The 20,837-nt window shown below is 41.7% G+C and overlaps 1 protein-coding gene across 8 annotated transcripts in view; it reads right to left on the minus strand.

The window, feature by feature from the left end:
• The window catches only part of SLC25A26 (solute carrier family 25 member 26), a 125,163-nt gene that overhangs the window by 9,656 nt on the left and 94,670 nt on the right, over nucleotides 1–20,837 (minus strand). For 7 of the 8 annotated variants that reach the window (XM_036430588.2, XM_045578951.1, XM_036430590.2 and 4 more), the window contains one exon: nucleotides 4,702–4,771. The exons of the other annotated variant lie outside the window; for it this stretch is intronic. In XM_036430588.2, coding sequence (XP_036286481.1) covers nucleotides 4,702–4,771 — 70 coding nt within the window. The remainder of the gene's footprint in view (nucleotides 1–4,701; nucleotides 4,772–20,837) is intronic. 8 annotated transcript variants of the gene reach the window in all.

Below are 20,837 nucleotides of genomic sequence, written 5' to 3' on the forward strand. Positions count from 1 at the left end.
AGGATGCTCCAGGAATAGCACCTCTCCCTCCAGCTCCGGGGCAAGTGGGCACAGAGGGCATCTGATCTCTGCCAAATGTCTTCCTAAATAAATTGTTAAAGAGCAATCTTTACATGAACCTCCGCCATCTGCTAACTCTGAGATGACAACTTCTTAAAGACGTACACACGTTTCTATGTCCCACTTTTGGTTACCCACAAATGACACACATTTAGGGCTGAAGAGGACCAATAACATGAATAATGAGTCTCCCCTTTTAAGGCACTTTTGTATGAGTATGTGAAACATTTTTCTGCAGATTAAACAGTTGCCTGATAACTGAAAGCATTGGCTAAATTTCAAGTATTTTAAAATTTTGTGGACCCAGTCCTGAAATCCTACAATTTTAATTTTTAAACCCCATTTTCTTCACTAAAAGAGAATATATACTTTAAGTACAGATAGGGGTCCAGGAAGGCTTCACATCCATTTAGACAAAAATCTTAAGGAAGGAGGCAGCCCTCACCCTGGACCCTCACCCCTGACTGTCTTGTTTCCGGGGTTGGCTGAGACACTGGCTGCCGGGCCTGGCTGAGACCCTCCTTCAGAAAGAGCATGGCTCCCCGCTCCGGGGCTCCCCGCTCCCGGGCTCCCGGCTCTCGGGCTCCCTGCTCTCGGGCTCCCCGCTCCCGGGCGGACCGGCCATGGGGAAGAGCCCTGCGGGCAGATGGGCACTGGCTGCCCAGGCTCAGGAGGGAAGAAGCGTGGAGAGCGAAGTCACCAGTTTTCCTCCTCGCAGAGCCGAGACGCGGGCTTTTCTGTCTGACTCCAGACCCCAGCTCTGGCCGCTGGGACTTCTGTAGCTCCATTTTTCATCTGGGACATGCAGGCAGCAAGGTGACACAGGTTAAACGAGTCCACGCATGTGTCTAGGGTGGTACTGGCGCACACTGGTGCTCAGCGTAACGAGCTCTTGTCTGGGTGGCAGAGGGTCTTCATGTCTCCAGCCAGCACACACAGTAGGGCCTCAAAATGCTCCCTGGGTGCCCTGGACCGGTGTCTGTAGTTCTCACAAACTGAAGATTTCAACGTGTCCTCTGAAAGGAGGTACGGGGGAGCTCCAAGCTGCTCGTTGTGCCAGCTCTGTGCCTGGACGTGGCCTGGCTACGTGCTGCCGTGGAGGGTTTGACCGTGGGGACAGCTGGCCCCGGGACCAGATAACGGAGTGGGCCTCGCTTAAGCTTTTCACTACATAAAGACTGTGACATTGGACATTAAAACTGACCCACTTGTTAACACCCAGAAGAGCACACACCGTTTTTTTTTGTTTGAAAATGTTCACAATCTGTCCTCGACCAACCAAGATGTCTTAAAGGCGGGCCCGGACACGCCCAGCCGCCCGCTCAGCCTGATGGTGGCCTGCAGTGAAGTGTGTCTTCTAATGCGGCTGGACACTGCAAGCAAAGGGCTGTGGCCATCAGCAAAGTCCCTGAGCCTTTACTGTGTATGTCTGCGGATTTTCTTAGCTTTCTGTCTCATCAGTAATGTGAAGAGGTGTTAAAGACAAAAGCACATATGTTTAAATAGGTCTTATTTTACTACCATGAGGACAGCTATTTTATGAAAGTGGATAATCAATTTGAATATCTTCAAATATCAAAGATTCCCCGAGTCACAGGCCTCGCCATTTTTATGAGGCGGCAGGACGGATGTGTAGGATCACGTCCTGGAGTAGCTGGTCATATGGGGGTGGGGGAGGACTGGCACTTTAGTTAAAACGTCCTGCTCTCCACAGGTGAAGTGCTGGTGACAACTGAGGGACCCGCTAGCACGCTGGCCAGGACAGCCGTCCGCTACGGCTGCGTGGCTGCTCCAGTGCTCAGACCCCAGGGAGGCCGTGCTCTCCGGGCCGCTCTGCATGGGCTCTATGGAAGGCCAGACCTGCTGCCAGGGGCAGATGCAGGGAACCAGGGGTCTGCGTGTGACTGCTGAGCGCTCCAGACCAAGGGCCAGGTCCCAGGGCAGGTCTGAGCTGCCTCGAGCAGCAGCTGCCAGCGTGGTCCCTGCGGCCCCTCCCTCCACACAGGCCCAGGGCAGGGCCAGGGCTTTACCAGCCAATGTGTTTGTTTTAAAGACTGTGCTGGGCCTTCCATTTACTCAGGTAAACCTTCACTCTATTCTAGAATTTCAAACCATGGGAAGACCTGTCTGTCTCATATCTACATCTCAGTCACTCTCCTCTCTTAGAGAATGTAAATTGGTAATTATAAAAATGTAATTATAAAAAACTGATCAGAGAGCACTAGAATAGCAATTACCACTCTAATAGCAAATGCCGTCATTACTTATGCTGAATTATGATCTTATGTTTAGATGTTAACGTGAAATGCGGAAGTTGGCAAAGTCCCTTTTCTTCCTAGTTTAACCCCAAGGGACCTGCTGAGCTTGACAAGCCATCAACACCTCCAATCTCAGGGGCCACTTCTGGGTATTTGTGCCAAGCAGTGCCCGGGCACAGAGTGCCAGGGAGGCCCAGATGACCAGGCACTCAGAAACGAGAAACCTGGCTTCTGATCTGAGGGCCAGCTTGCCCGCTGCTTTATGGCCACGATGACTGCAGAGTCCGGAAGTGCGCGGCCAGCCTGTGCGACCTCAGAGGGCGGCCGGACACAAGCCTCTGAGGCCGGGAGGCAGAGCCGCAGCGGCTCCTCCGGAAGCTCAGCTCACAATCGAGTGTTTCCTATGGCGGTGATCTTCCAGAAAGATCCAGTAGTAACTAATTCCTCAGGGTCAACACTGCACCAAGGAAACTTTCAGAACAAAAGGAAGAAACAAGAAATGTATTTTATCTTTTGCTAAATACATGCGGGTCTCCCGACAATGGATTTTGCAGACCTTGGATAAAAACTCCTTCGCTTATCAGAACCTCAGCTGAAAACGTAAGCTGACGATATTAGAGGAGATGACTGTGTACAGTAACTTTGTTAATACTATTCTTTCAAAGCAAGTGAAATGATTGTGACAGTTTCCATTTCCTGGGTGTTGGCTGTTCTTATTGAAATAGGAACGACCTTAGGTCTGTTCAGTGTTACTGATTACAAAGTACTAGCACAGGCCAGAGTACTGGAACCCTGGGGGAGGGAGGGAGGGCTGCTGCTACGTCACAGGTGAGAGAGCTGGTGCCCAGGATGCACCAAAGCCTCAATCCTTAGCCGGAAGCAGAACAAAGACTTGACAACTTTTGTTAAGTCCAACCAGCTGGCTGCAGGGCTGTGTGGTTCTGAGCAAGCCCTTCCTGCTCAGGTGGCGGCTTCTCTGCTGACACTGGGCACAGGGTGCCGCCTGCCTCCTAGGGCCTCGCTCCCAGGATCCAAGATCAGTGGCATCTCGTAGGTTCTTCCCCTTTCTGACCGATTTCAGTGCTCAGTGCCTGTTAGTAAGCATTATTCTGAAAAAGGAATGGTAACGGATGCTATTTCCTTAATAGAAACAATGCATTGTAAGCCAATATCTTGAATCAGTTACTTACGGAATGGGGCCGGAGAATAAGTACTTCCTAATTCGACAAGCGGAGGGTTTATGGTATTGCTAACTAAAAAATGGCCTTTCCTTATCCCAGCAACCACATCCTCAACTGCTCCCTGTGTCCCCAGGCCAGAGGGAGTCACAATGCCCACCCAGGGCGGGGAATGACTCCTCCAGAAAGCCAGTGCAGACCACGGACCCACTTAGCAGAGCTGATAACTGTGTCACATGGAAACACATCCCCTTCATCTCAATGGGAGCTGGCTGCATGTCTACAGGCAACGTTCTTATTGCTTACCATTTAATTCTACAAGTCAAGCGGGCCCAATTATTAATAAAGAATCCTATAAAATGTATGTTCCTTGTTTTCCTAATCACTACAACAAAAACCCCAATCCAACAACCATTAAACAAATTGAAAAAATAATTCTTTTCTAAAGTAGACATCTAAACTTCGTATCTATCAATGTACTACTGGCTTCACATCTACACTTGTAATTCACAGCTTTCTGGAAAACCTCCACTTTGATTTATATCAACTACAATTCTGATTTCTCTTAGAATGTTAAAGCTGCCACTTATTAAATTCCATACAGCCTCCGAGTTCTCATCAGAACCTCACTGGAAAAGGCCTACGACGTAGTGATGGATGACACAGGATTGCATATTGTCACTTTGCTCTTCGGTTAAAGTCTAGGAAATGCCCAGATGTTTCAATGTCCCTGTTTTCTACACAGCAGTTCAGCCGTCAGTACACTGGGGAGCAGCCCCCTCCTGGTGCCCGTTCATCTGCGTGCTGTCAAACATGTCAGGGCCGTGAGTCACTGCCGGCTGCAGGGTCCACTTAACCCCCCAGCACTGCGCAGGGCAGCCAGCTGCACAGGCAGCCCTGCCCACGGCCAGCCTCGCCCCCACAGATTTATAAATCATCGTCAGGATGATCCCAGGGCCTGAGTGAAGGCTTTAATAAAGATAAAAGAAAACGAAAAAATTTGTCAAAAACAAATTGGTTGTCTTTCAAGGAGACACCTTTTTAGGTTTTTCATTTTCCTAAGACACTTGCTTTTCTCAAACAATTAGTGGAACTCTCTTCATCTGAACAATCTGGAATTTCTAAAGAATGTTGTTTTTGCAGAGTTAATATTTTCACATTTCCCCCCTCTCTGGTCTTTCCCAGTATAATATAATCCTTTGCACCTGCAAAAGCTCCACAGACTGCTGACTGCCAAGATTCCACCACACGGTCCTGCCTCCAGGACCAGAGGGCCTGTGTTAAAGAGGAAGAAAAAGACAGTTATTAAATATTTGAATTTATCGCAACCTCCTGTGGGTGAGCCCTAGGGATGGGAACTTAAGTGGGAAGCTATTTTGGTGGCATTCCTCACTGATGACATAAGTGATTTTCCCAAGGACTTAACCACATTCTAAAATAAGACAAAGAAACAGGGGAGGTAGCTACATTAGAGAGCTCGAAGGAAACACGTTTTGGGGAGTATATATGATATACCACACATATACTCACACATGGTGCACATGTGTATAAATATATATTCTTTTAAACTTTTTCTAAAATATATTTTTATTTATTTCAGAGAGGAAGGAAGAGGGAGAGAGAGAGAGAAACGTGGATGGTGAGAGAGAGTCATTGATAAGCTGCCTCCTGCACGTCCCACATTGGGGATCAAGCCCACAACCCGAGCATGTGCCCTGACTGGGAATTGAACCATGACCTCCATGAACCATAGGTCTACGCTAAACCACTAAGCCATGCTGGCCAGGCCAAGACAATATAACATTGTAAATATTTCCCATATAATTCTGAACATATGTCATAATCCACAAATTAGTCCAGAGCAGCGTATGCCAAAATTCTTGTTGTTTTTTCAATCTTTATCCATGTTGCATGTTTGAAGGCTGCTAATTCTGTTATTAAAGTTTGTAAAAAAAATTGTTTGCACTGTTCCTGAAGTTGAGGATTATACAATTAAGTAACCATGCCAAACCTGAAATTAGGCGAAGTGGTGGCCGTGGCACGGTGCCTTGCTCGCCAAGCATTTACAGTGCCGCAGCTGAGACAGCTGGTCTAATCTCTGAGCACTGACAGCACCCGTCCCGGAAGCAGTCAGGGAGGAGATGGTGGCAGAATAGCAGACCTTTCTTGCACCTCCTCCCAGGGCCAGACTGGAAATAAACATTCACCCAGAATTACCTGGGAGGAGGAGGCTGGTGTCCAGGAAGGACAGAAAACACCTGGAGCCCAGTAGGAAGGGCGAGGTGGAAAAGGGGCTGGCCCGGCTTCCAGGGCAGCAGGCAGCAGGCAGCAGGCCAAGAGTGAAGAGAGATCGCAGGGCTACGGGAGGCCTTTTTCCCAGAGAAGATTCAGGCCTGAAACCCAGTGTGGCCACCACAGCCCAGAGCACCAGCGCAGGGAACACAGCCCAGTACCACCCCCGTGAAAGGCAGCAGGGCTTCCTGCGGCTGGGGAAAGCAGAGCGGGTCTGAGATAAAGCCTCAGGCTTTTTGTTGTTGATGATTTTTAACCCAGAGCACAGGATTTTCACTTGCAGCTCCTCACCTGAGGGAGGGAGGGCAGTGCGGACTCCAGGTGCCTAAGGAGAGGCTGAGGTGGGAAGCATTGGGGGGAGACATGGAATAGCAGCAGCTGAGAGTCCTGCATTCGAAAGTACACCCCCACACCCCCAAAACAAAATACACATTTTTCCTGAGAGGTGCAGGCCCCTCCCAGAAGCCATAGGTCAGGAAAAGGAAGTAACTCCACCCTAGAGATACAGCCCTGCCTGCCACACCCGGCACCTCGGCCTTCACTGAGGAGAGGAGGCCACGTCTACTGGTTTGAACAGCCTCAGGGAGCATCAGTGACTGGCTTGGGGTGGTGCCAATCACCCCACTATCCCGGGAACCTGACTGGTGCTTTCCCCTCACTGGAGAGCTGATAGGAACTCGCGGTACCCAGCCCGTCCCACAGTGACTATGAGGATCTCCACCCGCTGAGGGCAGGGAGATATTCTGGGTCACTCTCACAGGATTAGCTCTAGGACACGAAACACACCCACCACTTTCCCTGAAATCTGAATGGCACCTCCCCCTCAGGGGAAACCCGGAGGTCTATAAGCCTCATTCTTCCTAAAGCCCTTTCGGAAACAGACTTTTGAGTGATTAAGATGGACAGCTGGGTGCTACGCCAAAGCAGGTTTCGGCAGAGACCAGGAAACCAGAAGTTTGCTGGCCCAGCCCAGGCCCCATGCTGCTAACAAACTGGCCTTGGAGGGCAGTTTGGGCCCTCTGCTGCTGCCAAGTCCTATGGAGACAGACACACTGTGGAGCCCCTGAAGCTTCAGAGAGGTGCTGAGAGTCCCTGACAGTGGCCAGCACCTAAATACTTCCCAGGGAAGCCCAGACTGGCAGCCACAGCAGTCAGCTCCAGACACCAGAGAGCAGGGTCCAGGGGGCTCCCATGAGTCACTGAATTCTAAGACGATCACTTCACCATTCTTTTCCTTAATCTTCATCTTTCTTCTTTACTGATTTTCTATCCTTTTAGCCTTTTTCTTTTATATATCTAATTTTTCTCTTCCCCTTTTCTTACTCTATTTTCCCCTCTGTCTCATGTTCCCCGCCCCCCATTTCTTATTCTCCCTCTATTTGTACACTGCTTTCCTTCCCCTATTCTTTATTCTTACTTTCTTTATTTCGTTTCTCCGTTTCAAATTGCTTTTTCTTCCCTCTTTTTCTTGTACTTTTTTCTTTCTTTTCTTCTATCATTCTTGTTCTCTTTTCTCTTTCCTAATTCTCTCTTCTTTTATGGTTGCTTTTGTTGTCATTGTAGGGTGCTGTGTGTGTGTGTGTGTGTGTGTGTGGTGTTTTTTTCTTTCTTTTGCTTCTTGTTTTGATTTGTTCTGTCAGCACCTGCACAACTGCTTGCATTATATGGTCGGTGGTGAGCCTCAGTCAGCCGGACGAAGAGGAGATTCCATCCACAAATGGGGCAACAACATTCAAAACCCAATTACAACAGAGAGCACAAATAATTCACAATAGGGACACTCCTAGTGCACCCAGCTTGGGAGATCTAAGGGACTGCGCCACTGGGTCCCACAAAACACATACTACATAATGCCACCCCACAAAGACTGGGAGGTGTAGCAGTCTGATCTAATATGTAGTAACAAATACAAAGGGACAGCAAAAATGGGGAGACAAAGACCCCCCCCCCATGAAAGAAAAAGAGGGATCACCAGAAAAGGAACTACAATAAAAATGGAAACAAGCAATTTGTCAGATAAAGAATTCACAGTAATGGTTATAAGGTTATTCAAACAACTTAGTGAGAAATCTAAGCAACTTAATTAGAACTATGTGGGACTTAGTAAGAACTATACCAGCATGAAAAAAGATAGATGAATAAGAATCCATTGGAAATGAAGAATGACATAGCTAAAATAAAGAATACCCTGGAAGGAATCAACATTAGACTAGAAGAAGTGAAGGAGGGCCCAATCAGTGAATTAGAAGATAAGGTAGAGAAAAACACACACACCCACCCATTCAGAGCAACAATTCAGGAAAAAAAATTAAAAACAGGAGGAGAGTTTAAAAGAGCTTTGGGATAATATAAAACATAACAATATCTGCATCATAGGAGTGCCAGAAAAGAATATGAGCAAGGAACAGAGAACCTGTTTGAAGAAATAATGACAGAAAATTTCTCTGGCTAGGTGAAAAAAGTCAAACAAGTCCAGGAAACACAGAATCCCAATCAAAATCAACCAAAAAAGACACACACACACACACACACACACACACACACACAAATCATAATTAAAATGTCAAATGTTAAAGACAAAGAAAGAATCTTAAAGGCAGCAAGAGACAGAGTTCCTTACAAGGAATCTCCCATTAGATTTCTTAACAGAAACCCATAAATACTCAAACACAAGGAGGCTAAATAGCATGTTATTAAACAATGAATATTAAGATCATATAAGATCTAAGGGTGATTTAAAAACGTTCAGGAAACAAATGAAAATGAACACACAATAATTCTAAAACTATGGGACACAATAAAAGCAGTCTTAAGAGGGAAGTTCATAGCACTACAGGCCTACATAAAAAAACAAAAACAAAACAAAACAAAAGACAAACAATAAAAAACAAGAAAAATTTCTAGTAAACTATATAACCCTACAACTTAAAGCAATATATAAGTGGGGGAAAGGGGGGCGGGGACACAAGAAAAGCCCAGAGTAAATAAAAGGAAATAATAAAGATCAGAGTGGAAATAAATTACACAGAGACTAAAAAAGCAACACAAAAAAATCAATGAAACAATTGATAAGATAAACAAGATTTATAAAAAGATAAACAAAGCTGATAAACATTTAGCTAGACTCATCAAGAAACAAAGAGAGAAGATCCAAATAAATAAGATCAGAAACAAAAGAGATGAAGTAACAACAGACACCACAGACATACAAAGAGTGGTAAGAAAATACTATGAACAACTATGCCAACAAGCTGGACAATGTGAATGGAATGGACAAATTCCTAGAAAAATATAATCTCCCAAAACTGAATCAGGAAGAATCAGAAAACCGGAATAGGCCAATAACATACGAAACAGAAGCAGTAATCAAAAAACTCCCAGCAACCAAAAATCCTGGTCCAGATGGCTTCATAGGGGAGTTTTACCAAACACAGAAGAACAAACACTTATACTCTTCAAACTATTCCAAGCAACCCAAGAAGAAGGAACAAATTTCAAACTCTTCATGAGGCCAGCATTATCCTAATTTCAAAACCAGATAAAGGCTACAAAGAAAGAGAAGTACAGTCCAGTATCCCTGATGAACATAGATACAAAAATCCTCAACAAAATATTAGCAACTCAAATCCAGCAATATATTAAAAAGGTCATACGCCATGACCAACTAAAATTTATTCTGGAGATACAAGGCTGGTACAATATTCACAAAACAATAAACATAAACAGATTAAAACAAAACTTCACATAAACAGATTGAAACAAAAATCACATGATCATATTAATAGATGAAAAAAAAAAAACATTTGACAATACCCAACACCCATTTTGATCAAAATTCTCAGCAAAGTGGGAATAGAGGAATTATGCTTCAACACAATAAAGGCCATGTATGACAAACCTACATCCAACATCATACTCAATGAGCAAAAACTAAAACCAGGATCAAGACAGAGATGCCCACTTTCAACACTTTTATTCAACATTAGAGGCCCAGTGCATGAAATTCGTGCACTGGGTGGGTGGGTGAGTGGGGGGTCCGTCAGCCCAGCCTGTGCTATCTTGCAGTTTGGGACCCTTTGGGGGATGTCTGCAGACATCCTTCTCACAGTCCGGAACCCCTCGCTCCCGCCACAGACACTGTGCTCACCAGCCGTGAGCCCAGCTACTGGCTAAGAGGCCTCCTCCTGTGGGAGCGCACTGACCACCAGGGGGCTACTCCTGCTTGAGCATCTGCCCCCTGGTGGTCAGTGTGCATCATAGCGACTGGTTGGTCCACCATATGGTCGATTTGCATATTAGTATAGTACTAGAAGTGCTAGCCACAGTGATCAGACAAGAAATAAAAGGCATCCAAATTGGAAAGGAGGACTTAAAACTGTCATTCTTCATAGCTGACATGTTATTGAACATAGAAAAACCTAAAGCTTCTGCTAAAAAACTACTAGATTTTGAAAACAAATTCAGCAATACAGCTGGATACAAAATTAACACTCAGAAATAGATTGCATTTTTATACACCAATAATGAACTATCAGGAAGAGAAACTAAAAAGCAATCTCATTTATCATTGCAACAAAAAAAAATAAGATACTTAAGAATAAACTTAACCAATGTGGTAAAAAACGTGTACTTGGCAAACTAAAGAATGTTGAAAAAAGGGGATAATAGAAGAAATAAACAAATGGAAGAATATATCATGTTCACGGATCAGTAGAATTCATATCATTAAAAATGTCCCCATACTACTCAAAGCAATCTACAAATTCAATGCAATCCCTATTAAAATACCAATAGAATATTTCACAGATCTAGAATAAATACTCCAAAAATTTATATGGAACCAAAAAAAGACCCCGAATAGCCATAGCAATTTTGAGAAAAAGAACAAAATTGGAGGGATCACAATAGTGGATATAAAACTATACTACAAAGCCACTGTAATAAAAGGACTCTGCTACTGACACAAGAATAGGCATTCAGAGCAAAGGAATAGAACAGAGAATCCAGAAATCAACCCAAGGTGTATGCTCAATTAATATTTGATAAAAGATGCAAGAGAATACAATGGAGTAAAGACAGTCTCTTTAATAAATTGTATTGAGATATTTGGACAGGTAGATGCAAAAATAAAAATAAAAAAATGATAGAACTTATACCATACACAAAAATAAACTCAAAATGGGTAAAACTTAAATGTAAGCCATGAATTCAGGAAGAAAATGTAGGCAGCAAAATATAAGACATCTCACATAGCATAATTTTCACTGATACAATGTTTAGGTCAAGAGAAACCAAGGGGAAAAAAAACTAAACAAATGGGACTATATCAAACTAAAAAGCTTCTGCACAGCAAAAGAAACCATCACAAAATGAAAAGGGAACCCACTGAATGGGAGAACATAGTTGTCAATGATACATCTGATAAGGGGTTAATTTCTAAAATATATAAAATACTCATACAACTCAACAAAAGGAAGACAATTCAATTAACAAATGGGCAGAGGACCTAAATGAACATTTCTCTAAAGAGGACACACCAATGGCCAAGAGACATGAAAAAATGCTCAACATATCTAATCATCAGGGAGATACAAATTAAAATTACAACGAAGTACCACTTCACACCTGCCAGAATGGCTACCACCAATAAATCAACAAACAGCAAGTGCTGGAGAGGATTTGGAGAAAAAGGAACCCTAATACACTGCTGGTGAGAATGCAGATTGGTACAATAACTATGGAAAACAGGGTGGCATTTCCTTAAAAAATAAAAAATGGAACTGCCTATGCCCAGTATGAGGGCATGCAGGAGGCAGCCGATCGATGATTCTCTCTCATCATTGATGTTTCTATATCTCTCACCCTCTCCCTTACTCTCTGAAATCAATAAAAATATATTTTTTAAAATGGAACTGCCATTTGACCCAGTGATTCCACTTTTAGAAATATACCCCAATATACCTTTCTGAAACACCTATCAAAAAGAAAATATGAACGCCTATGTTCATAGGAGCATTGTTTACAACTAGAGGCCTGGTGCACGGATTCGTGCACATTGAAAGGAAATTAATTAGAAGGTGGCAAGTGGGCGGGATTGGGCAAGGCAGGCTAGACATGCTCTGGAGACAACCTCCTGCAGTCCTTCACTGGCCAGCTGCACTTGGACAGGTGCTGAAGCTGGAAGGGCGTCTGCAGAGTAAACGGGATCCCTCCAGCAGGTGAGGGTCCCTCGGCCTGGCCTGCGGGGATCCAGCCAAAACTGGCAGTCCGACATCCCCTAAGGAGTCCCACAGTGCAAGAGGGCACTCTGCAAAGTTGCTGTGGATCGGCAGCTCCTGCGTTGAGTATTTGCCCCCTGGTGGTCAGTGTGCATCATACCTACTGGCCAGTCGCTTAGCCTTTTATATACATAGATAGCTAAGATCTGGAAACAGCCCTAGTGCCCATCAGTAGATGAGTGTATAAAAAAGGTGAGGTACATTTACACCACGGAATATTACGCAGATGTAAAAAAGAAGGATCTCTTACCCTTTGAGAAAATATTGAGGGTCCTGGAGAGTATCATGCTAAGTGAAATAAACCAGTCAGAGAAAGACAAATATTACATGATCTCATTTATATGTGGAATCTAATGAACAAAATAAACTGACAAACAAAATAGGTCTGGAGACTTGGAAGCATACAGCAGACTGATGGTTCTCAGAGGGAAAGTGGGGCAGGGGGGTGGAAGGTGGGAAGAGATTACCTAAAGATCTTATATGCTTATATGCATAACTCACTGACACAGACAATAGTGTGGTGAAGGCCATGGGAGGGGAAGGGAGCCGGGTGGAAGGAATCAAAGGGAGAGAAAAAAAGGACATTATCTTTAACACTTTCAACAATAAAGATAACTTTTTTTTTTAATCCCACACTCCTCACAATGACCCTAAGAGTTGGGTCCTGATATTATCTATCCTTCACCTGGTCTTTCTAACAGCAGAGCCTGTACTCACTCTTTCTTTTTAGTTTTACTGAGATATAAATGATGTCCAATAAACTACACATATTTAAAGTGTGCCGCTTGACAAGTTCTGACAAATGCATACATGTGAAATCATTGCCACAATCAAGAAGGTGAACCAATTCATCACTCCAGAGTTTTCTGTGACCCTGTCATTCTTTGCCAGCCCCTAAACAATCAGATCTGTCACTCTCGATTAGTTTGCTTTATCTAGAATTTTATATAAATGACTCATACATTCATTTTTTAAAAACTGGATTCTTTCCTTCAGAATTGTTGTATGAGTTGTCCACGTTATTGTGGATATCAATAGTTCATTTCCTTTTAGTTAGTAATGTTCCATGGTGTAGATGTATCATTTGCTTATGTATTCATCAATTAATGGGCATTTAGATTTTTCCAGTATTTTGCTATTACAAAGTAAAGGTGCTATGAACATTTAGACACATGTCTTTATATGGACACATACCTTCATTTTCCTTGTGGAAAAGGTAAGTGAGAAACAGCTGGATCACATGGTAGGCATATGTTTAACTTAAGAAACTACCAAACTGTTTTTCAAAGCGGTTGTACTGTTTTACATTCTAACCAGATCCAGTTACTACACATCCTTACAAACACTTGCATTGTCCGTATTTTTTAATTTTTATCATTCTAATTGGTATGTAATAGTATTTCATTGTGCTTTTAATTTGTATTTCCCTGCTGACTAAGGATGTTGAGGGTTTTTTTCATATACTTTTTCCTATCTATGTGTTTTCTTAAATCTCTGTTCAATGTTTTGCAAATTTTTATTGGGCTGTCTGTTTTCTTAATTATTGAGTTTTGAGAGATTTTATATATTCTAGATAAAAACCACTTGCAAATATTGCTTTCTATCTTTGGCTGGTCTTTTCATTCTCTTAACACCATCTATCAAAAAACAAAACTATTTACTTTTGGTGAAGACCAAATTATCCTTTTACATATTTTGCTTTTGGTGACATATCCAAGAATCTTTGCCTAATTCAGGCCACAAAGATTTTTTCACCTATTTTTTTCTAGAAATGTTCTGTCTTTAGGTTTTACATTTAGATCTATCAACCATTTTGAATTAATTTTTCTGTATGCTGCAACATATGGACTGAAGTTCTTTTGTTTTACATATTTAATTGTTCCAGTAAATGGAAAATGAACTGCCTTCTCACATTTATAAAAAATCAATTGTTTGGGTCTATTTCTGGACACTCTATTTTGCTATGATCCACATATCCATCTTGATACCAATGTGATACTTTGACTACTACAGCGCTTTAATAAATCTTAAGATCAGTTGTGTTAGTTCTCCAAATCCATTCTTTTTCAAAGTTGCTCTGACTATTCTAGGTTCATTATACTTTCATATGAATTTCAGAATCCAGTTAATCAGTTTATACAAAACATCCTGCTGATATTTTCTTCTGACGTGCACTAAACCTGTAAGTCATTTTGAAGAATATGGAAGTGTTAACAATATTGAACTTTCTGACCAATAAACATGGTAGTTTTCTCCACTTACTTAAGCCTCCATCATTTTCTCTCAACAGGGTTTTGTAGTTCTCAGTATATAGATCTTGGGTTGGTTTTGTCAGATTTATCTTTTAGTAAGTATTTCATGTTTTGATGAGACTGCAGTAGCTTTTTTGATTTTTAGTTTCTGTTTGTTGCTAATACATTGTATCAAGCAACACTGCTAAAATTACCAGCTCTAATAGCTCTTTATAGATTCCATTAAATTTTCTGTATTAATAATCATATTGTCTATAAATAAAGATAGCTTTTCTTTCCAACTGGATTATTGCCTTTCATTTCTTTTTCTTTTTTTTTTTTTTTACCTTTCTACACTGGGTGGTATGCATTGCCATATTTAAGACAATTATCAGAAAAGGACTCTTAAATAAATTTATTATAATGGTTAGAATAGTGTAATGACCTACTGGTGATGGCATAATATTTTTATAAATGATCAAAGATACCACAACTGAAAGAAGAAAAGCAAAGTTGGTACTAATTTCCTACTCTCAATAATTCCCTGCTGAAAATATACCTGGAAAGTTGAGAGGATTGCTACAGAAATAGACATGTTTATTTTGTCAACTTGAACTTTTTTTTTTTTTTTTTCCGTGTAATTTACTGGTTCTATTTTATTTTCTTTTTAATCTTCGACCCCCTTCACAAATTACTCCCATCCCCCATCCCATGCCTCTGGTAACCACCAATCTATTCTCTATATTTACGAACTTCAGTTTTGTTTTGTTTTGTTTTGTTTTAAAGATTTACACAAATAAGAGAGATCATACAGTATTTATCTGACTTATTTCACTTCGTATAATGCCCTCAAGGTCCATTCATGTTGTCACAAAAGCCAAGATTTCATTCTATTTAATGGCTGAAAAATATTAAATCATCATACACACACACCACAACTTCTTCATCCATTCATCCACAGATGGACACTTAGGTTGTTTCCATATCTTAGATATTATAAATAAAGCTGCAGTGAACACAGGTGCAGATATTGTTTTGAGTTAGCTAGGTTTTCTGTTTGTTTGTTAGTTTTTCTTTTGTATAAATACCCAGAAGGTGAATTGCAGGATCACATGGTAGTTCTATTTTGAATTTTTGAATCTCCAGACCATTTTCCATAGTGGCTACACCAATTTATACTCTCCCTAACAGTGCACAAGGGCACCCTTTTCTCCATAGACTTGCCAGCACAAGTTATTTCTTGTCTTTTTTTATATTTATTGGATCTATACTTATAATAGGGTAATATACAAATTGGTCAGTATGCGTCACATAATGACCAATCAGCAGGAGGGGAGGGCAGTGAGCTACAATGGCGAAGAGCTACAGGAGGGTGGGGCAGCCAGCTGAGGCAAGGGGCAGGAAGCTACTCGCGCACGGATTTGTGCGCAGGGCCACTAGTTGTCTATAATAGTCGTTCTAACCAGTGTGAGGTGACTTCTCATTGTGGGTTTGATTTGCATTCCCCTGGCTAATGACGTTGAGCATCTGTTCATGTAACTGTTGGCCACCTGTGTGACTTTGGAAAAATGTATCTAAAGATCTTTCCCCAATTTTAAATTGGACTGTTGGGGGTTAATTGCTATTGAGATGTGTGAGTTATGTATTTTGGATATTAGTCCCTTATCCCATATGTGACTTGCAAACATTTTCCCTATTTGGGATGTTGTCTTTCCATTTTGTTGGTTCCCTTTGCTGTGCAGAATCTTAGCATGATGCAGTCTCACTTATTTACTGCTGCTTTTGCTTCTGGTGTGAGAGCCAATATATCATTACTAAGACCGATGCCAAGGAGATGACTGCTGTTTTCTTCTGGGAGTTTTATGGTTTTCAATCTTACTTCAAGGCTTTTCATCCATTTTAAGTTCCTTTTTGTATATTGTGTAAGACAGTGGTCAAGTTTCAGTCTTCTGCATGTGGCTGTCCAGTTTATTGAAAAGTCTGTACTTTCCCAATTGCAATATCTCAGCTCCTTTGTCATAGTAACTAACTACATATGTGTGGGTTTATTAACGGGCTGTCTGTTCTGTTCCACTGACCTATGTGTCTGTTTTTACACCAATACCAGAAATAACTTTTCTTAAGTACTAGACACCTAGCTATATATTACCTAACAAATCAGATATACAAGTGTGGTGTCAGCCTCGAGCATTTTCTCCCACCTAGCTGATGAGAATGGTTGCTTGAAAAGTGTATTTATTAAATTCACTGAACTAAGAGTGCAGCTATAAAATAGATATTTTTTTTAAATTAAAAACAGCTTTCTAAAGATAGCCTTGCCATTAAGTACAGTATTTGGCATTTCTTTGGTAAATGCGTGTATTTGTGCTTCCATAGCAAACATTTCCTCCAGAGGTCTATAAGACTGGAGACAGTACGAGAAACGAGACATGGAGCAGCCTCCGTCTACATTTGAGGTGGCAGAATATGCACTTTATCGGGCTACTTAATGACAGTTGTAACAGCATTACTTATTTGCGAACTTTTCAGAGAAGAAATTCAAAACACATACTGGATCTTTGATGATGACTAACGGTCATCTTCAGCTCACCTAGTGGTATCTTTCAGGGTTCCAAAGAGCAGAACTTTCCTCCAAACATACTTAACCTACTACTATTAAGCAATGATAAAGACTGAAAAACGCCGAAACCGGTTTGGCTCAGTGGATAGAGCGTCGGCCTGTGGACTGAAAGGTCCCGGGTTCAATTCTGGTCAAGGACACATACCTTGGTTGCGGGCACATCCCCAGATTGGGGCGGGGGGAGGGTGCAGGAGGCGGCTGATCGATGTTTCTCTCTCATCGATGTTTCTAACTCTCTCTCTCTCTCCCTTCCTCTCTATAAAAAAAAAATCAATAAATTATATTTAAAAAAAAAAAAGACAGTAAAACAAGATGTGAATTACATGTCATACAAGAGGAAACAATCCAAGATACTATGTACCGTATTTTTCGGACCATAAGACGCTCTGGACCATAAGACGCACCAGTTTTTAGAGAAGGGAAATGAAGAAAAAAAGATTCTGAAACAAATAGTGTCCTAAAATATTTTATGTGCATTAAAACCCAACATCACAGTCATAAACACATGTAATCAACCCTGTAAAGTAAACAGCAGCATTTAGAACCATTTTAGAGCCGGGCAAGCACACAGAGACCACACAGAGCCGGGCAAGTAAAAAAACTTTTTTTTTAAAGTATATGTGTAGGCTATATTTGGACCATAAGACGCAGGGACTTTTCCCCCCCACTTCTGGGGGGAAAAAAGTGCGTCTTATGGTCCGAAAAATACGGTAAGTCACAAACTCAACACTTACTGAATACCTACTAGGTGTCGGACACTACAGAGTCCAGGGAAAAAACCACAGTCCCTACTCAACTATCTGATGGGGCAGAGAGGAGCAGAGGAGGGAGATGATGGAGAAGGCTTCACAGAGGTGCCTGCTATAATTAAGGAGAAAAACAAATTGGTTTCCAGGGGCGAAAAGTACTTCACTGAAACAGACTCAGATGGCCAAAGACAAAGTTAAGAAACAGAATCTCTATAGATAAGCTAAATTTTCCATCATCACCTACCAGAATAACTTACTCTAAGAACATTAAAAAAAATCATTTCATATTTGAAAAGGATACTAATAAGTGCCTTAAAAACAAAACCCCAAAAACTCTCTACAACAATATGGTTTAGAACACATGTGTCAAACACAAGGCCTGCGGGCCAAATCCGTCCCGCCAGGCCTTGCAATGTGGCCCCGCACCGCGCTGTCATCACTGCACTCAGCTGCGTTTCCATCACAATGACAGTTTATGACTGTTCAGTAAACCATTCGGCCCGCGATTTAGGCTGGATTTTAGATTTTGGCCCCTTCTCTGATTGAGTTCGACACCCCTAGTTTAGAATCAAGTGAGAAACTTCAGTGGCAAACACACAGCTTGATAAAAATAAGGACTATAACAGTAACCACAATAAACACATAGAATTAAACACTTTATATACATTGACTCATGCATTCCTTCTGAGGTCTATGCCATTTTATCCTCATTTTACAGACAGGAAGTTGAGGCTTAGAGAAGTTAAACCATAGTGAACAACAGAACTAGTGTCTGAATGAGATAGCTTATAAAAACATTTAGACTTGAATCTGTAAGTTATAGTTGTCTTGATTGCAAATACAATGGCATTTATGAGACACTTTACTTACACACACGAACTATAATTTTCACATGAATATTACTAAAATATTCTAGTGGGTAAACAAATTATGTCAATGCCTAAAGCAACTTGCTTTAAATAGTATGTTGCTGTTTTTCTCTTGGAATTGTCCAAGTACCAAAACTCTGGAAAATACACTGAGACCAAGCTAAAAAGATGAATGTTATGTACAAATTACTCATTTGGGAACAACTGAATTGGAAGATTTTTAAAGGCCTATCTGAACACCAGAGATTTTTAAATTGCCATAATTTCTCAACCTAAGCATTTCCATTGCCAAAGACCATTCGTGGAGAGGCAGACAAATGACCAGGGGCCTGGGAGGTGAGGCACGGAGAGTGTGTCCACCTATGAAGAATCATATGATGGAAGTTAGCACCAAAGAAGTAAGAAAACAACAACAACAACAACAAAACCCACAAAAAAAAAAACAAAAAACAGGTGCCTCTTTTGTTGTTGTTAAACTGCATGTTGGTTTAATACTTGCCTTATAAATAAGTAAGGTGGAAATGATGAGAATTTAAAAAAAGGTCTTAATGAATGACTGCTGGTCAATAAAGAAAATTTCATTTATTATTCTTGAGAAAAAGATGAGTTCAAATGCTGAGTCTGCTCAGTAATATTTAGGTTTTATAGTTAGAAAGCAGTATTTCAGGGGATGTGTGGCCAGATTTATTGGAGGGGGTATTTATTCAGATTAATAAATAAATACAGGGGTTCTCTGAGTTTCCTGGTTTGATGTCCTATTAGTTTGGGTTAGGGACAAAGGTCCCATTCATGTTAACAATATAAATATTTCACTGAGTAACAGTTATAATGAAATAGATTATTGTAATTCATATTCATGATGTTGGTTGTGAATCAACAACAAAAATAGGTGTGATTACTTTTAATACTTCTGCCTGCAAAGGCACACCTAGCTTGCTAAGTTTAAATACAAAACCATCTTCTTAAGAGTTTTAATAAAAAATGGCTAAAATGAAAGAACTGAGGGACTTACACTGACAACCCTCATTCATCTAGAAACAGATACACTGACAAGCCTCTAACCTCAGCGGCACCAAAACATATAAATAGTGGGCCCCTGTTCTCGCTGGCCTCCACAAGCTCTCTCGTCCTGACTTAGGACAGACCCTCCTCCCCCAGGCCTTGCAGCGTCTCCTACACGAAGAGGGCAGCCCATCCCGGTGCCCACATGAACCCTGCGATGCACGCGGTGCCGGTAATTTCACCCCGTGTGGACAAGGAGGGAAGACAGGGCCTGGCATCTGACCTTCAGCTGAAAGTCAGAGAACCTGCAAGGAACCGATGGGTGTCCCGGACGCTGGCTGCAACCCAGGCTCCACGCAGGTGCTGGTGGGCTCACAGGTGTGGATGCGGAGCTGGAGAGGAAGCAGCACAGAAGCCACCACTCTCCACGCGTCCCCTCAGGCCTTGGCTCCCAGGATGCTCCTCCTTGGTTATCATTACCTGTCTTTATTACCTCCTGTCTTTTCCTTTCTTAATCGGCAAAACTATCAAATGCAAGCATACTCTCAACATTTCGCTTACTGATGGAGTCTGACCTACAAGGAGGAATTTTACATCCTTCCAGTTCTCACATTTCTTATACGGATCTCTCTCTTTTAACAGCCCTGGAAACAAGAAAAATTTACTTATTACTTTTATAAACTGAATGAAAGGACACTGTGGGACTCTAATTACTTTTCCTTTTGCATGAAGTGTCCCATGTTTTCCAGGATGCAAATTAAGAAGTCAAATGTTCTTGTAGTTTTTGAATTGTTAAAAGATGCTGGTTTCGTTATGTGATTTTGCTAAAACCTTAAGCGGCATCTGAGACTCTGACTCACTGGAGATCTGGACACATAATAAATACTTTTCTCCTATTTTCTATTGTTTTCAACAAGTTATATTTCACTTAGGGCACAGCTTGTGAGGTGGAAATCACACACACATTTTGTTCATTTCCTTCTCGATCTTCCATACACCTTTCCAGGGGCCTGAGCCCTGCCTGAACCTGTCCATGCAGACTCCGGAGTCCCTCAGCCTCCTGAGGTGTGTGTCTCCAGAGACTGAGCACCCAGCAACCGCTAAGCCGGCATTATTGTCTTGTTCATATTAGTAAAGGCTGGGAGAATTTTGTTGTGGATGGGATGGTGAGTGACATTTTAACAATTAATAAAACAGGAATCAACAATAAACAAGCCATTTACTCTTCAATTTGAAAACATAGCTTTTATAAGGTATTGGCCTTTAAAAATATTTGTAAAATTTAAATGAAAAATCTAAT

Source organism: Pipistrellus kuhlii, unplaced genomic scaffold, assembly GCF_014108245.1.
Source record: "Pipistrellus kuhlii isolate mPipKuh1 unplaced genomic scaffold, mPipKuh1.p scaffold_m20_p_11, whole genome shotgun sequence".
Taxonomy (NCBI): domain Eukaryota; kingdom Metazoa; phylum Chordata; class Mammalia; order Chiroptera; family Vespertilionidae; genus Pipistrellus; species Pipistrellus kuhlii.